The sequence below is a fragment of the Cottoperca gobio genome, chromosome 5, assembly GCF_900634415.1.
Source record: "Cottoperca gobio chromosome 5, fCotGob3.1, whole genome shotgun sequence".
In the NCBI taxonomy this organism is placed as follows: Eukaryota; Metazoa; Chordata; class Actinopteri; order Perciformes; family Bovichtidae; genus Cottoperca; species Cottoperca gobio.
Genome location: NC_041359.1, coordinates 18812423 through 18838533, shown reverse-complemented (window position 1 = coordinate 18838533; position 26111 = coordinate 18812423). Strand labels below are relative to the sequence as shown.

At 41.5% G+C, this 26111-nt stretch overlaps 2 protein-coding genes across 2 annotated transcripts; both read right to left on the bottom strand.

Annotated features, from left to right (window-relative positions):
- Nucleotides 1–96: 96 nt before the first annotated feature.
- Nucleotides 97–15412, bottom strand: espl1 (extra spindle pole bodies like 1, separase). The gene is given in 37 exon segments (XM_029432636.1): nucleotides 97–575; nucleotides 665–829; nucleotides 1393–1476; nucleotides 1572–1687; nucleotides 2035–2139; nucleotides 2425–2592; nucleotides 2744–2893; nucleotides 3022–3144; nucleotides 3290–3417; nucleotides 3641–3785; nucleotides 3787–3847; nucleotides 4026–4239; nucleotides 4411–4536; nucleotides 4738–5134; nucleotides 5228–5935; nucleotides 5937–6367; nucleotides 6636–6745; nucleotides 7399–7555; nucleotides 7829–7957; nucleotides 8082–8253; nucleotides 8335–8451; nucleotides 8744–8878; nucleotides 9333–9472; nucleotides 9614–9773; nucleotides 9970–10114; nucleotides 10309–10551; nucleotides 11016–11209; nucleotides 12463–12590; nucleotides 12849–12960; nucleotides 13084–13185; nucleotides 13515–13543; nucleotides 13546–13825; nucleotides 13827–14120; nucleotides 14122–14268; nucleotides 14469–14771; nucleotides 15017–15105; nucleotides 15258–15412. Coding segments are annotated over 36 exon segments (6501 nt in total). The 5' UTR covers nucleotides 15098–15105; nucleotides 15258–15412; the 3' UTR covers nucleotides 97–373.
- Nucleotides 15413–17729: 2317 nt separating this feature from the next.
- pfkmb (phosphofructokinase, muscle b) lies at nucleotides 17730–25734 on the bottom strand. Its single transcript, XM_029432354.1, has 22 exons — nucleotides 25536–25734; nucleotides 24193–24266; nucleotides 23715–23792; nucleotides 23280–23469; nucleotides 22918–23083; nucleotides 21887–21931; nucleotides 21595–21703; nucleotides 21418–21513; nucleotides 21239–21331; nucleotides 20997–21122; nucleotides 20829–20893; nucleotides 20671–20734; nucleotides 20436–20582; nucleotides 20282–20352; nucleotides 20070–20157; nucleotides 19821–19973; nucleotides 19558–19722; nucleotides 19416–19477; nucleotides 18756–18867; nucleotides 18552–18651; nucleotides 18358–18463; nucleotides 17730–17955 (listed from the first exon to the last, which is right to left on the bottom strand). The coding sequence occupies exons 1-22, from the start codon at nucleotides 25618–25620 to the stop codon at nucleotides 17817–17819; spliced, it is 2334 nt and encodes a 777-aa protein (XP_029288214.1). The 5' UTR covers nucleotides 25621–25734; the 3' UTR covers nucleotides 17730–17816.
- Between the last annotated feature and the right edge of the window lie 377 nt (nucleotides 25735–26111).

The following is a 26111-nucleotide window of genomic DNA, read 5'->3' as shown; positions in this document are numbered from 1 at the left end:
TTGTTCCTAAAAGTAAATAATGTAAAAATAATTCCCCCCAACTCTTCACATAAACGTGACTAATTACAAAGTCATTTTCATAACACAGACACTGACTGTATGTGAGAACACATTTTATTCAACAAATGTTTGATTACATTGAAAGTGCATTCAAACACTTAATAAAAACTAAATAATTAAAATCATTCACACTATAGAAATATTGGTTTAAAAATAAAAGCATTGGTTTAAATAAAGAAAATGCAGTACTTTGATCATGCCAAAATGTGCAAAAAGCAAGTATTAATTTCCAAGTTAAAGTCACATCCTCCAGCTTGCGTGCTGAAACAATAACATTTAGAAACTGTATAGATGCGTTTACATCGTGTTTCATCTACTGCAGGTGAACTGGTAAGCCATAGACCACAGGTGCAGCTCCTATGAGGTGTTTCAGCTGTGTGGCCTGACGTGATGGGCCCATATAATCCAGAAGGGGAGCTCCAGACCCAGCAGATAACCAGGACTCCAACAAGAACTTGGTGAAGCGATCAATATCCCGATCTGTAACATCCCACAGGTTTCCCAAAACAAAGGGGCTAAGGAGAAAAAAAGAGACATAGAAATGTATTAATAGGACATTATTAACTGATCCCTATTCAACTGCAAATAAAAACAGATATCTCACCAGCCTGCTATGAGGTAGTTGAGGATGATGCCTTGTCCTTCCTGATCCCCGCGCACTGCCAAAGCAGCACTACTGCAACCAAAAAGCAGAGAAGCTGCTCTCATCTGCCGTTTCAGGACTGCCTGGCTGTCGAGGAACCGTGCACCTGCACCATGACCCACGTAGCTAAAGGATCGCGAGGTAAGAGGGACAAAGATGAGATGAAGTAAAGCAGATTATTAAATCAAAAGGGTGTAATATAGAACAAACCTTGTATAAATCAAATGTAATTAACAAACTAAAATAGTGTTTGTTTAATGTTATCCTCTTTCCAATACTCTATAATACATATTTGTAGTGTGTTTCTGTGTAACAGAAGAGGACAGAGAGGGGATCTGTTAAAGCGTTATTAAACGATTCATTTCATTAGAATAATCTGCCAATCAAACGATTAATTGCGATGTCCTAGATTACATCTTCAACAGTGCAAAATCAAAAGATAGTTTACCATCACAGAAGACCAGCAAATATTCCCAATTGAAATAGTCGTGTCATTTTTTAGCATTTCTGATTAAAGAATGACAAACAGACATCAAACTTGTTGCCTGTCGATCGACTATTTGAATAAATGACTAATAGTTTCAGGTCTAATCTGCTACAAACTTCTGAGTGAATTTATTCTAATTGATTATTTTCAACATGCTGCAGTGTTATTGTGAGATCACACACACACACACACACACACTCACATGTACAGATCCTTGGTAGCAACAACTTCTTCCAGCTGACCCGAGTCAGGAGCAACTCCACACACACCGTCCCAGTCCGGTTTACTTTAATGAGAATGACAATGTAGTAAATGGGAAGAAAATCAGACCAGTGACAGAAAGACATTCAGACAAATCAAATGTTTGAGTGTTGGTCTCACCTGCTAAACCATTCCTTGAATCGCTCTTGAGAGTTTTCTAAATTGGCATCGGGGTTCAGCACATAAAACACCTGCCTTGTATCCACACCTTGCTTCAGGAGGGATTGAGAGTCAGTCTAAAGTGGATTATTAAAAAAAACAATAAATTCATTTTATTGTCACAAGTAATCATATAAAAAGCTACAATTCCACTGAAATGTAATCCCACCAGTTCCTTCAATTTGTGCATTAAATATAAAAAGAATAGTAATAAATGTGTGTATGAATGTCCTCCCGGGTCTAACGCGAAACGGTCCCTGCCTTGCATTTCTCACCAGGTCAGGCCCTCTGTGATGTGGACAAAAGGGTACCAAGGGAACCGTTGATATGATCCATAACCACCAGTAAACTTAACTGTCAGGAAGTAAATGACATCTGCAGCACCACAGGCCATATTGGCACAGAAATGGATCTTAAATCTTACCTCTTTCTGAATGCTCAGTCCAATTAAGGAGTGCAGGGAAGGCATCCGGCTGACAGAGCGAGACCTTAAGATGGAAATGCTCTCCCACGGCAGCTTCTGAAGGTACTGCAAAAGGAAACGGGACAGAAAACGATACGACTATTATTTATAGAGCGCTTTTGTAGTGTTGTAAAACTCTGAGTTTCAGCCAGCTGTTGCTTTTTATTTATTTTTTATTTGGATTATGGTTTTGTTCTCCAACCCACTCCATTATTTGTCATTAACACAACAGTAGAGCATTCATTTTAGGAATATTTTAAAACTTTAGGCCTAATTATCAGAGAATTAAATAAAACATTTTTTAAATGACCTGCGGAAAATGCAGTATTTAATAGAGATGAGGAAACTAACCTTGTCCAGGATGAGAACCACATGACCACGAGGCTCGTCTCTGACAGCGAGCCGGGACACAGCTGTGTGGAGAAGCTGGTCACACTCCGTGTCCCACTGTGGAGAAACTCCCAGAGCGAATCTCTTAAGTTCTTCTTTGGAGAGCACAGGAGAGGCAGACAGCACAGCCTGGAACACAAAGTCAGAAGTATTAGCGGTTGCTGCTTTGCTCTTCCTTTACCAGCAGAGACAAAGACAGAATGGACGGTAAGATGCTGCTGCTCAAAAGGTCCATGAAGCTAAAAACAAAAAGGAAAAGAAGAGACAATGCCACACACACCTTCAACATGTCCTCACTGACTGTTACTCCCTTTGCAGACAAGGACTTGCAAAGGTGCTGGGCCTGTTTGGAGAGCTCAGGGTCTGACGAAAGGGGTAGAAGAAAGCTCCTCCAGCATCCCAGCAATCCCTCCATCTCCTTCAACATTTGCTGATGGAAACACAGAAGGTTGTTTAGACTAAATCATTTTGTTTCTGTGTCCAGTTTTCAGTATATAATGCAGACATCGTGAAGCCCGCCGAGACTCCCCAGCAGCACCCTCGCTCTTCACTACTCACCTCAACTCGAGAGTCAAGCGCCCAGCGGCCCTCCCACCATTTGGCTTTCTCAGACACACAGTTCAGAGCCTTCTGCTCCACCTGAATACAGTCTATCTCCTGCACCAGCCAACTGATGGGGTGCTGCATGACACAAAGACAAAGTCAAAGTTAGAATTGTGTCACCCTTGTGTCACCCTGTTGCTAAAGCCGTAAGCATTTACAATACGTTCGTCTGGTTTCAGATTGTGGCTACCATTCTACTCAAACCACCAGTTACCGCCCTCACCTGTTGTTTCGAGGTGGCGATGTGAACAGTGACGGGGGCAGATCCCTTCTCAAGACGAGACAGTATGATGTTGTTGCCCACGTCCCCAAGTTTTACTCCAAGCACAGACATCACACACACGGTCACGCCTGTGAAGGGAAAGAAAGGGATGCACAGAGAGAATTAAATCACTATGTACAGTTAGAGCATCAAAAGGAAATGGTATAATAGAAGTTTGAGATCAAACTCCTCTAATTGACCAGTTTCCACAACATTGTTTTAACCCTTTCACGATGCATTACTGACATGTTGATGGTATCAGAACATGAAAATGTACCCATTTTGCGATCGAGACTGCATTTCATACTCTACCTGGAGGAAGGTGTTGGATTTGTTGGATAAACTCTTGACAGTGGCTCTTGGGGAAAGTAGAGGAGTCAGCAGTTGGGAAGGCGAAGATGTTCTCCAACTGCGACAACCTCTGTTCGGTAGAGATCTTGGATTCGTTCGGGACCGAGCTCACCTAGACTCAGAGCATCCATCTTGTCTGCAAGCTCACTGGACGCCTTTCTCAGCTTTCTGTTCGGATGACACATCAAAGGAAAGTGAATTCAACTATTTGTAATACAGTCAATGGAAAATAATGTTGATCCGTGAACCACAAACATATTTCATTTGAGCTTGAGATCAAATATAGATAGATAAAAAGACCAAAAGTGTGAGAGAAATCATGACGTGACACTTTACATATGCTTACTTGAGACAACTGGCTAAATGCCTGATTGTGTGATGACGACTTGTGATGCCCAAAGAGTGGGCATGCAGCATTGCTGTAGTGACGGGGTCCTGCTGTCCCCTGGTCAAGGCCAGAAGAGAACAGAGGGTCGGGAAGATGGTGGGGGAGGGGAAGTGCTGGAGGGCCAACCAGGCTGAGAGGAGCGATGACTCAACATCCTCCAGAGAAAGATTGTCTGAGAAAAGAAAAAGGAAAATTACAAATGCATCAGGATAAAGACCGTACAAGGTGAAAGAGCTGCCAATAAGAGTTTATGGGTGTTTACATCTTTATTTGATTAAACGCACAGTCATTATACCATAAAGATATGTCATTACAGACCAACTGCAGCAGTGTTATGGGTCACCTGGCCTGGAGTCTGAATGAGAGAGGTGGGTTGGTGGACCTTCTCCCGGATGACCTCTGCCCCTCAGTTTAGACACGGTGTCTCTCTCCAAAGCACAACACCTGTCCCTCCGCAAAACCTCAAAATCTATGTATAGAGAGTCAAGAAAGAGATTAGAGTTCTGGTCTTCATCACATCACACGTTGTTAGATACTGTGATCTGGTGGATGGATGGCATAAATGCAACGTATCATGGCCCCTGTTCATTTTGTGCAAACGCCAGATAAGTGCAAGAGAGTTCATTTCATAATTTATTGGAAGTTTCACCATATGCAAAAAAATACACACCGATAGCTTTACTCGAAGCAGGATTGTCTTCAGCCTCAGTGTCTGATGTCCTGAGCTGTTCAATGCTTATATCCAGAACTTCAGCAGTTTCCTCCTCAATGGTCCTCATCTGGTCTGGCTCCTCTACTGGATCTGCCTCTGCCTTGGACAGCTCCCTTCTCGTTCTCCCTCTGCTTGTTGAAGCAGACTTACTCTTGTCATCCTCAGATGAACTCAACCGAGGCAATGCGGTGGTCTTCTTACTCCTGGTCTGCATCTTGGGTGGGACCTTCTCTGCAGGGGGATCTGGGGCTGTCGCACTTTTCTGGGGAGCTCTTCTTGTGGTGGTTCGCTTTTTAGGGACATCCGTTTTTTCTTTGGGCTCGGCTTCCGTGTCGCTCTCATCGCTAAACTCCAGCTGTGTTGAAATATTAAGACAGAACATTTTTACCCGCACAAAAACAGCATATTCTTTGCAACAATAAAACCTCTACTTCGATTAGAAGCCTACCTTGAAGCGTGATTTCTTTGTGCGTCTGGGGGCAGCAGGCACGGGTTGGGCTTGGTCTTGAACTGGCGACAACTCTTCATACACATGAAACTGTAGCTTAGCGGCAGTCCTCTGTGCTTTCTGCACGGAGGCAGGGGCTTTCACCTTTGGAATAGGAGTAAAGGCCAGAGTAGGTACCACTGTGTTAAAGTCAAACGATCCAAGCTCCTTAACAGATGGCTGAGGCTTTACCATCACTGGTGTCATGGGAACCAGTCGCTTTCCTTTGGTCGAGGAGCCTTTCACTGGAATCCTGGGATTAACAACCTTGACCTTCTTGTCCTCCTTTATTTTGTCAAGAGGGATTTTAGTGGACTCTTTCGGCTTCTTAAGTGAGAACGAGGGAGACACCGCTTTCTGTTCCGATTTCAGCTCTTTATCCTCTTTTGGTGCATTCCAAGTCCAAACATTTGAGAAGAGCTCCTCTGGGGTGCAGTCACTTTTCACAGCCAAGGTAACCAATGACGCAATGGCTTTGGTTGCCATTAGGCCTGCTCTCACAGGTCTTAGCACAGGAGAGGGTGTGGAATCAATAAACGCCAAGCCAGCTTCTAGTACTTTCCATATACCACAGACCTTGTTATGCCTTGGTTCCAGCGCAGACAGGGCCATGCGAAGGTAAACACGGCCCACTACGTCCTGCATCAGGGAGGGTTTAGAGGAGCTTTTAGGCAGGTTGACAGGGAGGGAAGAGTTTAGCCAGTTTTGCCCCAAGTTTGGCAGCAACGCTCTTACAGCGAGCTAATGTCGCCGATTGAAGTTTAAAACTGACTTTGCCGTCATTGGGATCCAGCTGTAGTATCAGATCAGCCTGTGTGGCTGCCCAGCGAGCAGTGGCACGGCCCAGACAGGGTTCAGAGCAGCAGGGGCAGAGGCAGCCAGACTCATGCGCCAGGGAGGAGAGCCAGCGGCGAGGCTGGACTTTGAGAGGTGGGGAGCTGGTCAGATCTCTCACTACAGGTTCTTTGCCAATCCACCTAGTGCTCAGGATGCCCTGAAGATCATCCTCGAGGGCAGGAAGGGGCAACTGAGATTTCTGCGCTGGGCGACCTTTCCTAGGTTTGATTTTCACTTCCGTCTTCTGCACCTGATCAGAAAAATCTGAGGAAAATAAATTGAAAAAAGTTATTTTATCAGAATCAGAAATCCTTTATTAGTCCCACAACGGGAAAATGTACGTTTTTTTTAATGTGGCTTCTGCTTCAGAAAACAAACATGTAACAGCTTAAAAAGTTTCTGAGTACTTGAAATAAACATGGACAACACAATGTGATGAAATCACAATACAATTTCACCAGAAGTCAAAAACAATCATATTAAACCAATGTCCAGCCTTATTTGAACTGGTGGAGCTTAGTATTTAACAGACCTGTACACAGCTCCAGAAGGTTTCGGACTTTGTCTAAATCAATTCCACTTTCCTCTTTCTCCCCCTGCATCAGCTCCAACTCAGCCTTCATCACCAGCAGCTCAGCACATCTAAAACAATGACGAGAACATTCGTAAAGGGAGTGAGCTCCATCAAAGAAGCAAGCGTTTGTAATGCGACGACATAAGCTTTAACATATTGTGCTGCATATATATTTACTGTGCCGTGTCCTCTGCCTATTATACAGTAAGTACAAGTACAGTATAATATTTAGCATGTACTAATAGAACAAATTCATATGGTTATAATTAGGTACACTACAATCCAGCCTTGCTAAATATTAAAAACACCTTTAAAATAAAGCAGTCCAGCCACAACACAAAGTACTCTATTATAGTTGTGTCAGCACATCTATGAAAGTCTTAATAAAAACAAATCTATAATAAGCTTCTTATAATTAAGAGTTTTTACGGGGCTGTTGTATTGAATTGCAGTGGAATGTACAGGAGGGTTATCAGATATACAATAATACACAAGATAAATATACTGTATACATTGTATTTTACCTGCTCAAAGTGGCACCAGATTAACCAATTAATATTCTTAAACACTATATCAAGCTTTACAGTACACACACATTTCTTTTTAAGAATGGCCACTATAAACTGATATTAGGGCACAAGCTATCTTTTAGACACTGCTTCACTATTTACATTTGAACCTACTACCATGCACATGTACATGCACATGTACATGTACATACCGACTGAGTGCTTGCAGCTTGATGGCCAGCTTGAGAGCCTCTAGACATTGGAGCCTGGCATCATTGATGGCCCCACAGCTGCTCCTCACAGCCACCATCTTCATAGAGCAGTTTAACAGCTCTGAGAGCAGCTGCCACTTCAGCACCAGGTTATCTCCTGCTCAGGGCGAGAGAATATGACATATAGATGTATTGACATTTGCACAGGTACGCGACAGTACGGGAACATTGGAAATCTCATGTGTATCTGTCGGAGTCAGCTATATATAGACGCATAAAAAGAGATACACACTATGAATTATATGAAAATACAGACTACGAATTATTGCACAGAAAGATATTGGAAAAAAAGGTACAATCAACATGACAGAGCAATTAAAGACACACAAATAAGATATGAGCAGCTTCTCCATGTGTGGGACAAACGTACCTTGGTCAATGAAGCACGTGTCTGAGCTGCTGCCGTTCGTCCCATATAGACCCTTCCCCACCAAAGTGACCAGCAGGCTGCAGAGAAGCTTCAGACTTTCATACAGGGCAGTGTCCAGGCTTTTTATACCTGAGACAAAATCATAAGTCCTCACTTAATTAGAGCTGCAAACCTCTACTGTACATTCTCACAATGCAAACTTAAAACAGAAAACCATTTGGTTGTATTAAGTGTAGCAAATGCTTTAGCTTACCGTGCTGTGTGATGTTGCTTCGCTGGGCTTGTGGCAGTGCGGCGGTGTCCAAACTCAGATAGGAGCTGCAGGTCTGGAGCGTCCGAGCCCGCAGCAGGTACCAGCTCTTTGACTGCCTTTGCCTGTTCACTTCTTTAAGCACCTCACACAGATACGGTACTCCACGATCCACCTGACACATGGTCAAACGGGAAAGGGTCAACAACAACAAAGCAAAATTATTGGAAATACTGCGAGCAGACATGTTACCTACCTGTCCTGTGCTGTAGCAGTACTGAGCTCTCAGCAGAATGACCAGCATAGAGAGAGAAGAAGGTCCATCAGCAGAGGAAACAGAAGTAAGAAACTTTTCTGCTTGTTCTAGCTGGGCCTAAAAAATAAATAGCACAATAAACAAAGTGAGATAATAATAATAATAATAATAATAATATTAATAATAATACATTTGGAGGCGCCTTTCAAGACACCGTACAAAATACAAGAGATAAAAACAGCAGGACATTGGAAGGGAGAGCAGACAAACAGAACCAGAGATATGGTGGAGACACAGGAAGAAAGCAATAAAGAGAAGAGGGGGGGGGGGGGGGGGGGGGGCGGGGGGGATATGAGATATAGTACATGAGGTGAGAAATTGCATGTTTGCTACAAATAATTTCAATTACCAATGCCAGTTCAGGGGTGCCCATTTCCAGAAGGATGTTTGCTGATTGACAGAGGGAGCTGGCACATCCATGGGCATCAGCAAGTTGACGTGAAAGTCCAATCGCAAGTTGGTAAGCTTCCAAAGCCTTTAGAGGCTACATAAGAGAATGAGGAGATTTGGTTAATACAGATGCTGTTAGAACACTAGGTATAACAATCTGAACCAGATAGTTGAAAATAGTTACTTACGGTACAATTTCATTTGATATCTTTTGCTTTCTAAAGTTCTAAACCATTTGCGTTTCAAACCGGTTTTGTTGTACCCCCATCGAGGGAAAACCTCAGGAGAATTGTCAATTTAAACTTTAAAACTCTCTTTACAAACCAAAACAACTTATAATGCACACATCTCTAATTCATAATCATAATAATAATAATAATAATAATAATAATAATACATTAGACTTGAATCGCTCTTTTCTTGTAACTCAAAGACGCTTATTAGACGCATACAATGCTTCATGACTTGTGCGAGTGGTAGTTGAGAAACTAAAAACAACCAGAAGCCCCCCCCTGCAGAATGTTTTTGGCCACATTTTGTGTCGTTACCTTTCCCATGAGTCTAAAGAGAGCCGCTGTCACAGCGATGGAGCCACAGGTCTGTTTGGGGTTTCTGACAGAAGGCAGGACTTGACTCTGCAGAAGAGCGGACCACTCATCCAGTGCTCTTTCCAAAGGTTTGCACAACTCTTAAAAAAATTAATTAAAAAATAAAGTCTATTAATCTCTCGGAGACAGCAAGTATCAATTTTTGATCGTTCTTGGCGGATAGTCATATCACACTTGTGTCAGAGTGGGATGTTTGAGGATTTGATCAAAGGTATTCTTACTGTTCTCGGCAGCCAGGTTGAAATGCAGGCCTTCATAGACCAGAGTGCTGTCTTGTGTTTTCTGCTTGTCTTCGTAATCAAAATCATTGGTTCCTATGGGATCAGCTGCACACGGCGTCTGCTCACGCAACTCTTTTTGCTTTTTGTCCCTTTCAATGCCCTGACCAAAAACACACATTAATTAATCACAAGGCGTTTGGTCAGTGTATTAAACTAAGACTTAAATACAGATACTAGTCGGTTATAATTTCAGTTTCACTCCTTTTATGACAATTTTTATTATTATTCTAAACACTGACACTTTATTAAAAAAAAGTAGTTGCACATGATATCCGGACCGATCCAATATAGCTCACCTCCTGAAGGTTCTTCTCAAGAGTGCAGATATAGAGCCAAAGTAAAGCGTGGGCCTTGTCATCCTTCAGTCTGTCAGCATTCTCTGGAGTCTCTGCTTCTTCTTCAAGTAGCCGTAAAGCTTCATGTGTAAAATCAACTGCCGTGCTGCGTAGTTATAAATGAACATAATGAACATTGAGACAGGAGGTGGCTGCTCAAGTTATCCCAGCAGGTTCTAGACTAACGATTCCAATCGTTAGCCCTGGCCTGAGCACTTAATTTAGTCACACACAAATGAGTGTATTTGTATTTATCAAGGAGCATTTATCATTAGACATTATATAAATTAAAGCTCCTACCAGTCAGTCTGTTCACTGAAATCCTGGAAACACACAACTTGAGCCATTTCACAGAGGTAGACAGCACGGAGATGGGTGTGGGAGCTGTCCTCGTGGCAGATGTCCAACAGATCACAGAGTGTGTTGTAACGCTCCTGGGACATGTCTCCTGCCACCTCCTTATAGGCACGCAACTCTTCCTCCAAAAGGCAAAGCATTACTCGCTCATCTGGGACGTCAGGTCCAAACCCATCATGTAATGTCCTGTTCCAGGATGGGACAAGATGCCTTTCCATTAATACGCCATGAATTACATTCTCTGAGAGCTCAAATGTTGTAACAAACACAGTAGGGTTGTGTATTGGCAAGAATCTGCCAATTAAACACGTATCGTGATACAGTGTTTACGATAGAATAGAATGAGCTACAGTAAGCGAGGCGACATATTGCAATTTTTACAAAAGGTTACATTTTTTAAATGCCTATCAGAACAGTGGGATCTGCATTCATCACGGTCCCTATAGCATCCAACGTCATCGCACCATTTCTTGTGTAATCTGAGCTACGCTCTTTGCATCAACTAAACTATCAACTAAGAATCAGCAGTGTTTCTGAGAATCGATACGTTAACACAAAACAAAATATAGAAATACTCCAGTCTATCTATACTTTTCTTACACCCCTAGGTCATAAAAGAAAAAAGTCCCTTTATTAGAATTTATGTGTACCTGAGACGGATGTCCTCCTCAGAGTTACGGGCAGCGTCAGTCTTCGTCTTCACCCACAGAGCGACCGGTTCAGCCATATGAGTAGTGATGTTGTCCCCCAGAGCCTTCAGCCACAGGATCACCCAGTCCAGCGCTCGCTCCAGATGTCCAGCCCGCCGAGACGTCTGCACAGCCAGCATGAAGGGTCGGCTCAACTAAGGAGTCAAAAGCGATGTTAAATATCCTCAACAATAACTGTCCTGAATATGGAAAACCTCTTACAAAACACAAATCGGAGTTGGATCTGAATTGCTCGTTAGACAGGTACAAAGCATTTAGAGAAAGCTCAAATGTTTTTAATCTCCTCTAAGCACAGACTAATTCAATTCAATATCTAAATACAAGATGTATACATTTAGCAATATCTCACCTGTGATGCCAGAAATCTAAAATTACAAATGCAGATCAACTAGATCAGATCAATGAGTTAACATCATACTGTACTCCAGAGAAGATCCTCTACAGCAGGGGTATTCAACTACATTTATAAAGAGGTCCAGTTAGAGAAAATTTCCACGAGCAAAGGTCCGGAGCATCATAATGTCTAACGTGCGTTATGAATTAGTGTGAGATATATTGAAGTAGCCTAGTAGCTGTATCAACGTCTGCACGTCAACAGCTGACTGTCAAATATAATAAAGAAAGTACTAATTTAAAAACATTTAGACAATATTTATTGTCACCTAACATTGAACTATACAGATATATATAATAATGTAGATATGTATAATGTTCTTCTCGGGCTGCATTTCAAAATAAAATTGAGAAAATAAATAAAATAGCTTTTGAAAGATTGTGCATCTTAAAATAAATAAAGTGTAGCAGCAGCTTGAGTTTCCCTTTTTCTTTAACTGTTTCACATCTTGATTTAACTCTCAACCAATGTTAGAATAAATCAGTCTCAACATTTTAACAATTGAACAGTTTAACCCAGACTAGCACATCCTGAGTTAAACTGACAGGTGGCCTATTTGCTTTATTTTGTCACAAATCAAAATCACATTGAGCTCTGAGTGCTTATTTTCTGTGCCCTCAGTTCAGACTTTAGTGGGTTTGTTTGGTCAAAAACGTGCTTTGCCTCATAGTGGAGTTTCACTTCACCACTGTTAATGAGCACCACGGTCTCTGAGCATATGAGACGCTGGTGTTGTGCTCCAGTGGGAAGGATGAACATGAATGAGTCCATTCTGGGTTGAAAGCTCTGTTGACTTTTCTCTTCTTGGAGAGCGCCATGAGTAGTTATTCTTCTCTCCCTGTCTGCCGCTCACTCGTCTCTTCGTCAGTGTTTCTCTCCCTTTCTCCATCTTCTCTCCCTGTATCGCTAACTCGTGATGTACTGTCTATAGTGTGTATTTATTAGGACAGCGTGCATGTGTGCGATCAAAGAAAACACACTTAAAGAGCTTACCCTGTCGACACAGAGCGAGACCGGGCAATTCTTGCTAAGATCCCTGCAGATGATCTCAACCAGTGTGAAGGCCTGGTCATAGAGACGCCGGTTGTAAAATCCACAAGCTAAGTTGCTCACAGCAATCACTGCAAGACACATGGTAATCATACAATTAACAAAATGTCATACAATGTACCAATAATATACTAAGTGTCTGCATTTTGCAATTTGAGTAAGCAGAGCTGCAACAACAATTAATCATAATGCAAAAAAGAGATACATTATATAAAACTGAATATTTTGGAGTTTGAGTGACAAATCAAGACTTTTAATCCTTTAATCGTGAATTGCAGCTCTATATTTCAGAACCACTCAAGTAATCTGACAATTAATAATATAATCACCTGATTTAAGGAGAAGGTTTTCACTTGTCAGTTTACGCAGTTCAGTCATCATCTGTCCAGATGTGGCTTGGCAGTACAGCAGCACTCTGTCCAGTGTGTCACTGTTCTCCAGCTGAGAACAACAAATCACAAATCAGTAAACTTAAATGAGTATAATTAAAACTGTAGCAACATGTTGTAACTGTGTGACTATTCATCATCATCATGAAATTGGATATTACAGAAGCAGCCTCACCTGTAACGCGACCATGCTCTCATAAGCAAATCCGAAGCCTTGGTAAATATTGAAGCAAAGTGCCTGTTGCAGTTTGCTGCGTTCAGCCTGGCAAGTTGAATTCTGTAAATAAAACAAACCACAGGTTATCTCTACAAATTCTCAAGAAAATACATTTAACCTCTATATAACTTCTTGATGGCAATTGAGAAACAGTACTCTTAATTTTACAGAATAATTTCCTTTTTTTTTTTCACACACACACACACACACACACACACACACACACACACACACACACACACACACACACACACACACACACACACACACACACACACACACACACACACACACACACACACACACACACACACACACACACACACACACACACACACACACACACACACACACACACACACACACACCTTGTCAGCAACAACACTCACCTTCTTTAACATCTTTACTATCCGTTCTGGTGCTCCTCAAGAAAAGAAAACCAAGCCAGGAGCACAGGTCCGCTTAAACCCTTGCTGTTGGCACTTTCGACAGCCCACAACACAAGCCCACAACCTTCCAGGACTGCATGAGCTTCTCTGTCCCCCAGGTCAGCTGAAAGAGACCTCAGGGCCCTGGCACACTCTGTCAGAGCCTGGCCACTCTCCCCGCCAGCCTTCATTGTAGAATGAATCTTTACTGCCCATTTGCCGAGCACCACAGCCGTACACGGACAGTCAGCACAGTCTTTCACCTTGCTTTCGAATGTCATTCAGGAAGGTAGAGGCCAGATCATAGTGGCCGACCTTACAAAGCACCTTCACTATAATTAGCAACATTTCGGAAAGCGAATATAAAGTTGATGTCTCAGTAGACAACTCGGACCTGCCCCCCTCACAGCCTCGACTGCCAGTCCAACATCTGTTGAAAAGTGTGTGCATTTCCTGAAGAAGAAAAGATGCATCGCCCTCGGTTACTGCTCCACAGCTACTTTCAAATTCAGCGATGGCATCCTCTGTGTATATTGGGGCTTTGGAGAAAGATGGGGTTGCACTGTCCTGTGTCCAACAACAGGAGGAAGCTCAGAGCTTGCAACTGGCAGTGGAGTTTGTCGCTGGGACTCAGGATTTTGATGTCTTTGGTAGCAGATAGTCCGTTCCAGAGCACTGAGAAGCAGCTCCGCACAAGAACGCAGTAGTCCTCAGCCTATGGAGCATAAAACTGTGGTAATTCTAGAACAGAAAAAGCAATCATGCGGTGCAGATGTGGAATAGTTCTGCAACTAACGATACATTTCACTACTAATTAATCTGACTATTTTTGTATGAAAAAATACTGTCAAAATACTCTAATGTGAAATATACAACACATGTCAATGAACTCTGTAAACATATAGTGATACATACCTGTTGGGCTGGGATAAGCCTGATGTAAAGCAACCCAGCTACATGGCTACATAGACTGTGAGCTTCAAGGGAGCTTAGCTTCTTGACAATATGGAAAATTATCTTTTCCATGTACAGTGGACAGCTTTGAGCAACAAGGGCTGCAGATATATCATAGCCCTGAAGGGAAAGCTCCACCAGCTGGACCAACTGACTGACATGGTCAATATTAGGAGAACCAACTCCAAGTTGATGGTTACAGGCTCTGATGATCCTGTCACACAGTGTGCGACCCTGAAGGCCTGATGGACTCTTGACATAATTCTGTAAAACAGAAAAAGAGTCTTAGTGTCTTTTTAAAGTGATATGTATAGCTAACTGTATTGTTTTGCATGTTATACACAAATACATGCCTTATAGTAAACAAGCAAATGAGCTTGGCTGATTTGGAGGCATTTAAACTTTGGGTAATGTTGTTAAAAATCCAGTGCTTTAAATAGGTTAGTAAAATAATAACATAAACCGTTACTAGGAATACGAGTGGTTTATCTAGTTATGATTACGCTAACCTGTAGTTCTTGAAGTAATAGCTCCGTGTCTTTCACAGAAGCAGTCCGCTTGATGTATTCCTCCACTTTCAAACACTTCATATTGGCAGCTGTAGAAAACACGTCATTTAAGAGTTAAATTTAGTTCATTTTAAACTTAAGCAAAAAGGTTAGCTTAGCTAACGTTAGCGTCAACGTTAACCACATGACGCTACTCGACTAACGTTAGTTCGTTAGCGAGTAACGTTTAAATGTGACTTACTTCACGCAGGAGACCTTTGTAACAACACTTTCATTCAACGCAGATACAAAGCAGAATTGTTGTCCATAATAACACAACTAAGCTGCGCTAAACCTACATAAGTTTAAAGATTCAAATCCTCAACTATCATGGAAACTACACCCCCGCGCACTGTTTTTGAAAGGTGTTGGCTAACCAATCCGACAGCACATCCGCTTTTACCCGGACATACAAGGACTTATGGGTATCGTAGTTTTACAATTAGCCACTGGAAGCCATGGATGTAATATTATACAACAAAATCAAAAACCTGTAAATTCAGGTCACTTTATTAATTTTGCTGTGGGAAATTTCAAATCCAGATCCATTAAGCCAAGTTGTTGAAGTCTCGCGCATCGTTTGAACCTTTCAATATTGAATTTAGGAAGAATTTTGAGACTTTTCAAATTATTGACAATAAGAAATGTGCTCATGTAGGCCTAGTTAATGTGCTACAGGGATATTAAAAACTATCAATTTTCTGTTATTTTATCTTTTATATTATTTATCTTTATTATTACTATATAACAGTCACCCTATGTCCTGCTAGTGCTACCATGTTGAATGTATCACCCTATTGAGAGCAGAGTCATGGCTGTTATCTTATCCTTATTTCTTCATGATGCCCAAATTAATTCTATTTTGGCTTAATGTCACACCAATTGTTGATTTCTACATTAAAAAAAAGAAAATTATATAACCACTGACACATAAACCAGAAGAAGAGTAACATTCAATGAGTTGTCGAACCACTAAATAAATAAATGTTTTAAGCATTAATCTGCATTTGTATTTGGTTTGGTAGTAGTACTACTAGTAGTAGTAGTAGTTGTAGTAGTAGTAGTAGAAGTAGTAGTAGTAGTAGTAGTAGTAGTAGTAGTAGTAGTAGTAGAAGTAGTAGAAGTAGTAGTAGTAGAAGTAGTAGCAGTAGTAGTAGTAGAAGTAGTAGTAGTTAGTAGTAGTAGTAGTAGTAGTAGTAGTAGTAGAAGTAGTAGTAGTAGCAGTAGTAGTAGTAGTAGTAGTAGTAGTAGTAGTAGTAGAAGTAGTAGAAGTAGTAGTAGTTAGTAGTAGTAGTAGTAGTAGTAGTAGTAGTACTAGTAGTAGTAGTACTAGTAGTAGTAGTAGTAGTAGTAGTAGTAGTAGTAGTAGTAGTAGTAGTTAGTAGTTAGTAGTAGTAGTAGTAGTAGTAGTAGTAGTAGTAGTAGTAGTAGTAGTAGTAGTAATGGGTTTGTATATGTAACAAAGGGAAGTGCTTAGAGGTTTGTAGTCATCTTGTTTCGACTACTCTCCCTGCCATACTTAGTGTTCATAATAACACCAAAATGCACCTACTGTTTCCAATTGCCACTTACACACTGGCACGTCAAACATAAAGGTCTAAAATCAGCTTGATTCTCTGATGGCATAGTATAGGTATAGCATAAGTACAGGTCAAGAGTCAACAAAATAGGTTGGGAGAAGATAACATTTTTTCCAGCAAGACATCAGTCCTGAAGGTGAAGACAAAACTAAAACAACTTAATGTCCTGGTGTGGACATTTAGATTTTTAAATAGAGCCTTTTTTATTGATCAGTAAAAGCAATTAGACCTACATCCACTGTGATTTACTATTGTAAAACAATAAAACATGAAAAGGTCCATGGGGCAAATGCTTTTTATGATCACTGTAAATCGCAAATAGACTGTGAGTCCGGCAAGGGTTTGTAAACAATTATTTTACAAATTGGTGAGTGAAGTGATGAATAAAGATTTTTGTTTAAAAAACATATCCACTAGAGGGCACAGGTCCTTGCTTCCCAGCTCGGCCCACTGCAAATCACCTATTGAAACAGTTGAAACCTCCCATCCTGAAGTGGAAGGGACTGCAGGTTTGTGAATATTATTATTAAAAGTGTGTTTCCAATAGCCACATAAAAAGATTTTGTAGATTGACATTTTGGCAGAATGCCCACTACTGTGCCAAGTGACTCTACAAAGTGTGAACAAACTGTACCTAATATATAACATGTATAATGTAATCTATCTATAATCCTTTATCCTGTTTTTAGTTTTAATCAGTAGTATTTACTAGGCCTGTGGATAAAGAGCAGTTGGATGAGGAGCAAAAAAAAGAAACCAGCAATCAAATAATTCTAATTCACTTATTTACATATAAAGAAAAGGTCTAGATTTATATTTCTTTGAAATGATTGCTAACGTCTACGCCTGAGAGGATGTAAATTGGGACCCAACAACCCAAAATTGGGATCCGTCTTCCTAGCAATGCAATTCTGATAAAAATGATCTGCAATACTACATAAAACACTTTTGCGACACACTGCATGATGATAACCCTGGTTTCTCTTTAAAATATGTGTAAGTGAAAGGAAATGGAAATGCTATAAAATACACTACACCATACAAATACAGCGTAAATGTTTTCTGTAAAAAATAATCACCCGTGAAACTTGCTGTGTGGTGATAGAAGTTTGATCTTTATTTATAGTACACTTTTCAGAGACTAGTTTACAAAGTGCTTGTAACAGAAGAACTTAAGGCTACTAAGGCAATACGCCTCTCTTCTGGATGACGTGTTCTATCACAGTCTTTTCAGTGGTGTCCAGATTGATGTTGTACTTGGCCAGGATTTTCAGGATGGGCCTCAGCTTCAACCACCACTGTATCTTTGGAATACGATGTCTGTGGAGGACAACATTTGTCAGTGCAAAGAGGAAAGTGAAAACAACAAGAACAACACTTCTGATTATTCTGATTCTGATTCTGATTCTGATTCTGATTATTATTATTATTATTATTATTATTATTATTATTATTATTATTATTATTATTATTATTATTATTATTATTATTATTGTTATAGCTAACATGTCCACCATCCACTGCCTATTTACACACGTAGCACAACCACAGTAACATGGACTCTTCCTTGCTAACTGTCAACTCAAAAACTATATTTATTGAAGTTTTAACCCTAGTTTCTGGCCCACTAACACTAACTTTGCAATGTGAGTACATACAAAACAATGCAGAAGAGAACAAGTAACAAGAAAATAAATTGACATGGTAGAAATAAGGTCTTACTCAAAGTCAGTGAGATCTTTAAGCTCTAACAGAGGCTGGAAGACCAAAGATCTCTTCTTCATGCCAAGCACACAGGCAGAATCTGGCGAATTGGCAAAGATACGACCTGGAGGTTTTAGGTGAAAAATAAAGTATACATTAGCACAGTGAGAACGGGATTCATCACACTACAATTGTAAACAACATGCCCTCACCATGTCTGTAGCATTCCTTCAGCTTGTCAGTCAACCATAACACGGACTTGATCCCCATCTTGGTGGCAAAATTCCTGTCGAAGGGACTGGGCGATCCACCCTAATAACAGACAATAGGTTTCCTCATGTTTGTGAAATTGAAGTTGGTGGCAAATATAATGAGTCTGCACACAACAAACAGAAGATGTGCATCGAGTGGCCTACCTGCTGCATATGTCCAAGTACATTCTTCCTGCAGTCAAACACACCCTTGCCCTCCTCTGAGTACAGGTTGAAGATAAAGTCTGTGGTGTAGTTGGCATTGCATTTCTCATTTCTGAAACAAACAGGAGTACTGGGTTAGATATGAGTGTAAAGTTGATTCTTCTCAGAATAGAAATGATGCTAAGTTTGAATCTTATCAGGCGATTAAATTGGGGTTATCTGTGGTTATCAGCCTCATAGATGTGGGTCCGAAGGGGCCTGCTACACTAAGTAGTAGGTTTGGTCAAGAATACAAGAGGACGGCACCGACCTCTAGCAACTAAGTAAGTAATAATAATAATAATATGTCAGGAGCAAAGTCAGAAGTCAGGTAATGTAGTATAAAGAGTGAGAAGTGTTCCCTTTACAAACATAGTTATTTTAACCCAAATCACAATCCTTTCCTAACCCTAACCAAGTATTTTGTTGCATTAAAACTTAAAGAAATTGTTTTGTTTTTGTTCAAAAAGTTATGTTTCATTCAGTTTAACTTGTTACATGTTGTTTTTAAGTTTCACTTTCTCTTTAACAACGTAGCAGGTACAGTTTGGCCATCTGACGCAATACAATGGTAGTGATAACCACTGATAACGTCCCATGTATTTGAAATCGGTGACAAACCTCAGAATCAGTCCTCTCTTCACTGTGGTCTTCATCTTCTCCACCAGATGTTCCACATTCACCTATACATAAATCAACAATCAGACCACTGATGTATGTCCTCCCTTAGCTTCCTCTCTTTTGTACATTCATAAAGACAGACCTCTAGGTCATGAATGTTGAAATGCTCCTCGTAAATGTAAGCAGCATCAGCTCCAGATGCCAATCCAGCCATGGTTGCCAGGTAGCCGCAGTGTCCTCCCATAGTCTCAACTATGAAAACTCTTCTCTTGGTGCCAGCAGCAGATTGTTTGATCCTGTCGCATGTCTTAAAAGGAGAGACAAAGAGACAAAGAGAAGAAGAATGTAGTAAGTAAGATTTTTTGGATTGGCTGGTGTTAGTTTGGTATTCTATAAGACCTTTACCATGGTTATAGTGTTAAGTGCAGTGTCAGTGCCGATACTGAAGTCAGATCCAGGAACATTGTTGGAGACAGTAGCGGGAACTACGACAATGGGAATACAAAGTTCCTCATACTTCTCTCTAGCCTGCACCATCTCCAGACCCCCAACAAAAGCCTAGTAAAGACAGGAAGGAAGAAGGAAATCAGTAAAATGTCATTTACATGCTAGGGTTAAGTGTTAGAGCTGTGCCTCTATATTTCCACCGCTCACCTCAAAGCCTCCAATAATGATTAAAGCATGAATGTTGAATTTAGAGATGCTCAGACTGATCTCCTCCATGAACTCATGTGGAAGGGACCTTTATAAAAGGGAAAACACAGAATTGCAACTGCTCAATGTTATATTAAAAGTACAGTAATAACACAGAAACATGCACTGTTATTGCTGTACCAATCAACAAGTGGTTTGTTGAAATATCTCACCTCTTTGTGCCCAGATTTGAGCCCCCCTTTCCAGTCCATCCTGCCACTCCAGACCAACCAATAGGCTCAATCTGTGCAGGGACAGAGTGCATGCTGTGTCATGCTCCAAAAGAAAAAAAAAGTGTTCTTGTTTGTTTATGTACGTGTAATTTACCAATCCATGAGCCAACCCATCGAAGCTGTCGTGCACTGCCAGCATCTGGTGGCCCTGAAGGAGCCCGACCCTGACTGTTGAACGAACTGCAGCATTCATTCCAGCACACGGAGCTCCCACGTTCAATATGGCGATGTTGATATTACTCTGGCATGGACACAAACACAGAGACATTTGTCAGGATAAATGTATTTTCAGTTAATGCACAATAGGATGATTCAACTTAGGTCCTTACCTTTTTCTCGGGGATGTGCACATGAGCCAGCATTTTGTAAGTGTTCCAATTGTTCTCAAAGCTCCTATGGCACAGAAATATACAGGCATTTGAAACTCAACAAATGAGTGACTCAACTTGAGAATTGTAATTAGATAATGCAAAAGTACAAGCCTCACTTTCCCCTGAGCTTCACCGCATCGTCAAACCTCCCTTCAGCCATGGCTACGGTGACATCTTTAGTCTGATGTGACAGAAGGTCAAAAGACAAAAAGAAAACTTGAATGGAGAATTGAATCATTGAATTCCTTGTTGAAGTCAAACTGAATGGAACAGATTTGCCTCACCACTTGCACACACTCCATGAGAGGCAGCCTGACTGCCATGTTTCCAGACAAGCTGACCACACAGGCAGGAGTGTCCGGTGTGGCCTCCAGCAGAGCCATCACAGCCTCCACACCCATCCTGCTGGCCTGAATCATGCCAATCAAAATGCAGACACTTAGAGAAGCAGGTACACTTGTTAAACAAGAAATACGATTAATTGGTGAATATGTCAAAGGTTTATGTGTGACAGCGCTCATAATACCAGGATTCTGTCGAAAGCGGAAGGCGTTCCTCCTCTCTGCACATGGCCCAAGATGGTGGTGCGGGTGTCAAAGCCCAGTTTCTTTGATACCAGCTGGACAGAGAGATTATGATTTTATTTGTCATATGAAGAGCCTCTCTATATGTGAGCTGGTGTGTTGCAGTTCTGCCATTACTGACCAGTTTAATGTCATCACATGTGATAGCTTTACCGCTGCGGTCCATTGCTCCTTCTGCAACAATGATAATATTCAAGCGGGAGCCACGGCCTCTTTGCTGAGAGGGACAGAGAAAACCTTCAAAATCACAAGCAGACTTAAAGCTAGATTTGAATTAGTAATTGATTACAACATTTACATCTGTCAGTCTTCTGCAGAGATGCTCCTCCCATCCATTATCTGGGGGCATCTCTGGGATGAACACCCAGTCAGCGCCACAGGCCAGAGCTGTCACCAAAGCCAGGTAACTGTAGGTAAAGAGTCATACGCCAGGGTTCAAGTGTCTTTGACTGAAATTTGACTTTTGTCATAAAGTGAGTGTATAACCAACAGTTTAGCTACTGTAAATACGTATGTATAATATAAAAAATATAAGTTAAATGAACCCACATTCCTCTCCTGCTCACAAAACACACACAGGCTGTACTCACCCACAATACCTGCCCATTACCTCCAGGATGAAGGTCCTCTGGTGACTGCAGTGGAGAACAACACATTTCATGTCAAGACTCTTAAAATTGCATGGCAAATCTGTCCATCAAATATATATACATATATATGTTTATATATATATATATATATTATATATGTTTATATATATATATATATGTATCTCCGGCCAATCTCTTGTTCCATCGTCCCCTCACTCGTGAACAAGACCCTGTGGTACTTGAACTCCTTCACTTGGGGTAAGGGCTCAATCCTCCGGTTTCCTGCTGAGAGCCATGGCATCAGATTTTGAGGTGCTGATCCTCATCCCAACCGCTTCACACTTGGCTGCGAACCGATCCAGTGACTGTTGAAGGTCACAGACCGATGATGCCATAAGGACCACATCATCTGCAAAGAGCAGCGATGAGATCCTCAGGCCACCGAACTGCAACCCCTCTCCTCCACGACTACGCCTCGATATCCTGGCCATGAATATCACAAACAGGATTGGTGATAAAGCGCAGCCCTGGCGGAGGCCAACATTCACTGGGAACGAGTCCGACTTACTGCCGAGTATCCGGACACAACTCTCGCTTTGGGCGTACAGGGATTGGATGGCCCTCAGAAGTGACCCCCTCACCCCATACTCCCGCAGCACCTCCCACAGTATCACCCGGGGGACCCGGTCATACGCCTTCTCCAGATCCACAAAACACATGTAGACCAGTTGGGCGTACTCCCAGGCCCCCTCCAGGATCCTTGGGAGAGTGAAGGGTTAGCTGCCGCCCTTCCCAGAGAGATATTACATTTTTTATTTTTAAAATCCATTTCCCAAGTTAAAAATAGTCAGGATTAAGGTTACATGATATAGTCCACATAGTATATTGTCTGGTACTACTTGTTTACAATTATAAAGCATTCTACATAGATTTCAAAAGTGGCAGACATCATTTGTAGTGACCGGTAGAAGTGATTTGCCACAGTGGCAGGTGAGGAAAAACATAATTTCAGACCCTGGTTACATGCATACCTCTGTGCTGTGGTGGTGATGGCATCCACTATCTCTATGATGCGATGCAGGGCAGAGTCCGTACCGATGGTCATGTCGGTGCCACAGAAGTCGTTGTCAATAGAGCCCACCATGCCAACGATGTTGAGATGGGAGGAAGCCTTGGCCTCAGCTGATGTGATCTGACCTGGAACCACAGATGACAACACTCTCAGATACTATTCATTCTCAAATAGTGGTTGGGGTCTGAATTACTGACATGCCTAAACCAACAGAAACTTGTACCATAACATCAGCAGTTATAGGGGCAGATATGTGGAATGAGACATTTCATTCGAGGTTGTGTTGCTTAGAACAGTGAATTTGGGGGTAAAGGCTCTCACCAGCTTTGAGCAGGTGTGCCAGCAGCTCACTCCACTCTGTTCTGAACTGGTTGGCTCCCGTCAGACTACCATCACCTCCAATCACACACAGGTTTGTGATGCCCAGCTTCACCAAGTTACAGGCGGCCTTGGTGCGTCCCTCCTTGGTGCGGAAATCTTGACACCGGGCACTTCCAATGACAGTCCCACCCTGAAGGAAAAGGGCTACGGTTATTTGAAACCTAAGCGTCATGTCTGAGGTCCACTGAGTTGTAAGCTATTTAATGAACTGTGGCATTTAAATGACCATTTGACCTACAGAACTGCAATAGAGGCTAAAGAGTTGCTAAAGTTACACAGATCATCCATCCCACTTAGTGATCACAAATAAAAATATGAGTTGAGATAAGTAACTTGCAGATAAATATACTTTTGAATCCTTGTGCTTGTTCTCACCAGCTGTAGCATCATTGACACACTCTCCCAAGTAGCAGGGCGGATATTGTCTCCTCCATCCACCAGACCCTGGTAACCCTGTCAACAAAAACAAAATATCACTTCCTTGAACAGGGGTCATAAGTGGGAAGAAGCTTCAGGCTGATACAGGCATATTTTTTACTACGCCATGTACATCTATTTCAGTCCAACAAGTGTTATTAATTATATTGGGATTTGCAGGTTATTTATAGGTAAGGTTGATCTTGTGTGTCAGGGCTATGGTAGAGCTGAAAACATTTGATCAATCAAAAGCAAATCTTGTCATTTCTAATGCAAAAATGGCAAATATTGGCTGGTTCCATCTTCTCAGTTGTGAGTGTTTTTCTGTTTATATTATTGTAAATTGAATAATTATTGGGGTTTTGGATTGTTGAACATGGAGCTGTGCGAACTTGATGATGGGCATTGTGACATTGATAATCAAAACAGTATTTACCTCATGTACAAAATACACCTTGGCTCCAGTATGAATTCCCACTCGGACTGTGGCCCTCACCGCTGCGTTCATACCTGTAGGCACAGTGTGTGCACATTGAAGTTATAGGACGGTAGAGGACCTTGTGATAGCATTCACACACGGGTGAAAATAATGATTGAATGTTAGAATGGGAGAATGGTGGGGAAAACAATTACTGTTAAAAAACAATACGGTAATATTAATTTTTCTTTGACTGCACTTTTATTGTTGGTGATGACAAAATTGTCAGTGATAGTGGAACGCTTGTAATCCAGGAAAGGCAACTGGGCCTCTGCCTGCACCCAAAACAGTCAGGGGGTTGCTTAAAGGACAAGATGTGGATAGATTTGCTTCAAGGATGCCGATAGCATCTCCACTTACAGTGTAAAGTAGGAGAGGAGAGAAAGGAAGTAAAGGAAGGCCGTCTCACTTCGAACTCACAACTTTACAAACACATGACAGAAAGGTCGTGCCTCTAAAATTAGCCCTCATCGCAGATACAGTGTACAGAAACTTGGACTAGAGGATATCAAGATGACTAAAAAGGTAAGGTTGTAATGAGGATGTCATTTTAGAGAGTAAAAAGGGTGAGGGTTAGCAAGCTGTGCAGTTTTGCATTTACACACTTGCCCCAAAGTGTTCTAAAGTTCAGATAGGCAGAAAAACAGACAGATGGATAGCTCACTGTCTCACAACTCCAGGGTTGTGCGGGGTCACTGACACACTTCCCAAAGGTCACAGTGGAGATATTCCTCATCAAGTTAAAGGTCAGGGGAGAGGCTGTCTCACTCTGGGGTCCTAGCAGCTTTAGATGAAGGAATTCATTCTGCCCTTTTCCGTAAGTTAGCTCTATGAGATAGATAACTTAGATAGCTCTGAGGCAATAGGGAAATCATTAAAGTATTATTATCACTCATAAAAAAATTACGAGTTGTGAAAATTTGATATAAAAGTCAGCTGCAATCATGATTGAATATCACAGTAAAACAGGATCTAGACATTAGGCAAAAAGCAGTGTTATTTCTAGGGCTACAGATACCTAAAGGAAGGAGATTAACACACTTAAACCTACACTATAGAGACCTATTTAGGTTACAGTAATTGTCAAAGACAACCAATGACTATTCAAGAGGCACCATAATTCTGTATTTCAAGGTTTCTGACTCCCTTTACGTCTGAAATACTTCTTTACTTGTCATTTATTTGTCCCTGTATTGAGTTATTAGGTAATGACATTCCACCTGCTGAGCCAAACAAACAGCAGACGTGCTCTGCCTTAGCACTACACACTCACTTACGACCCTCCAAACTCCTTTACTTACCCTGGGCATCGCCTCCCGAGGTCAGCACGGCGATCGCCCGACCCTCTCCCATCTTGGTGGGGTTGTTGGAAACCGTTTGTGCCATAGTCCTGCAGCTGAAGCTGGCTGAGGGAAAGAGGCCTTGAGTGTAAAGCTGTGCTGTGTGGAGTACAAGGAGCCTCTCACTTCTAACTCAGCCTGCTGGCTATGGAAAGTAATACCAGTCGCAAAAGTGCCCCCCTTCACCATCCACTTGGCAGACATCGAGACACACATAGTTGCACAAACACATTTAGATGCACTCAGACACACGCACACGCACACGCACACCACACACGCACACACACACACACACACACACACATATTGCTGTTTGTAAATCCATCCCTATTTAGATTATAAGCTTTACATTTGGGGACTTTGCCTTTCTGGAAAATTAATCTTCCTGTTCAAACTTCTTTTGCAGACTGCAGCAGGTTTTCCTCCTGGACTTTTATAGAATTTCATAGAGATTTAAAGCTGTGCCATGTTTTAAAAACAAATGACTTTTTCTCAGGTTTGTTTGAAATGTTTCTTTTTCTTCATTACGCAATCTTT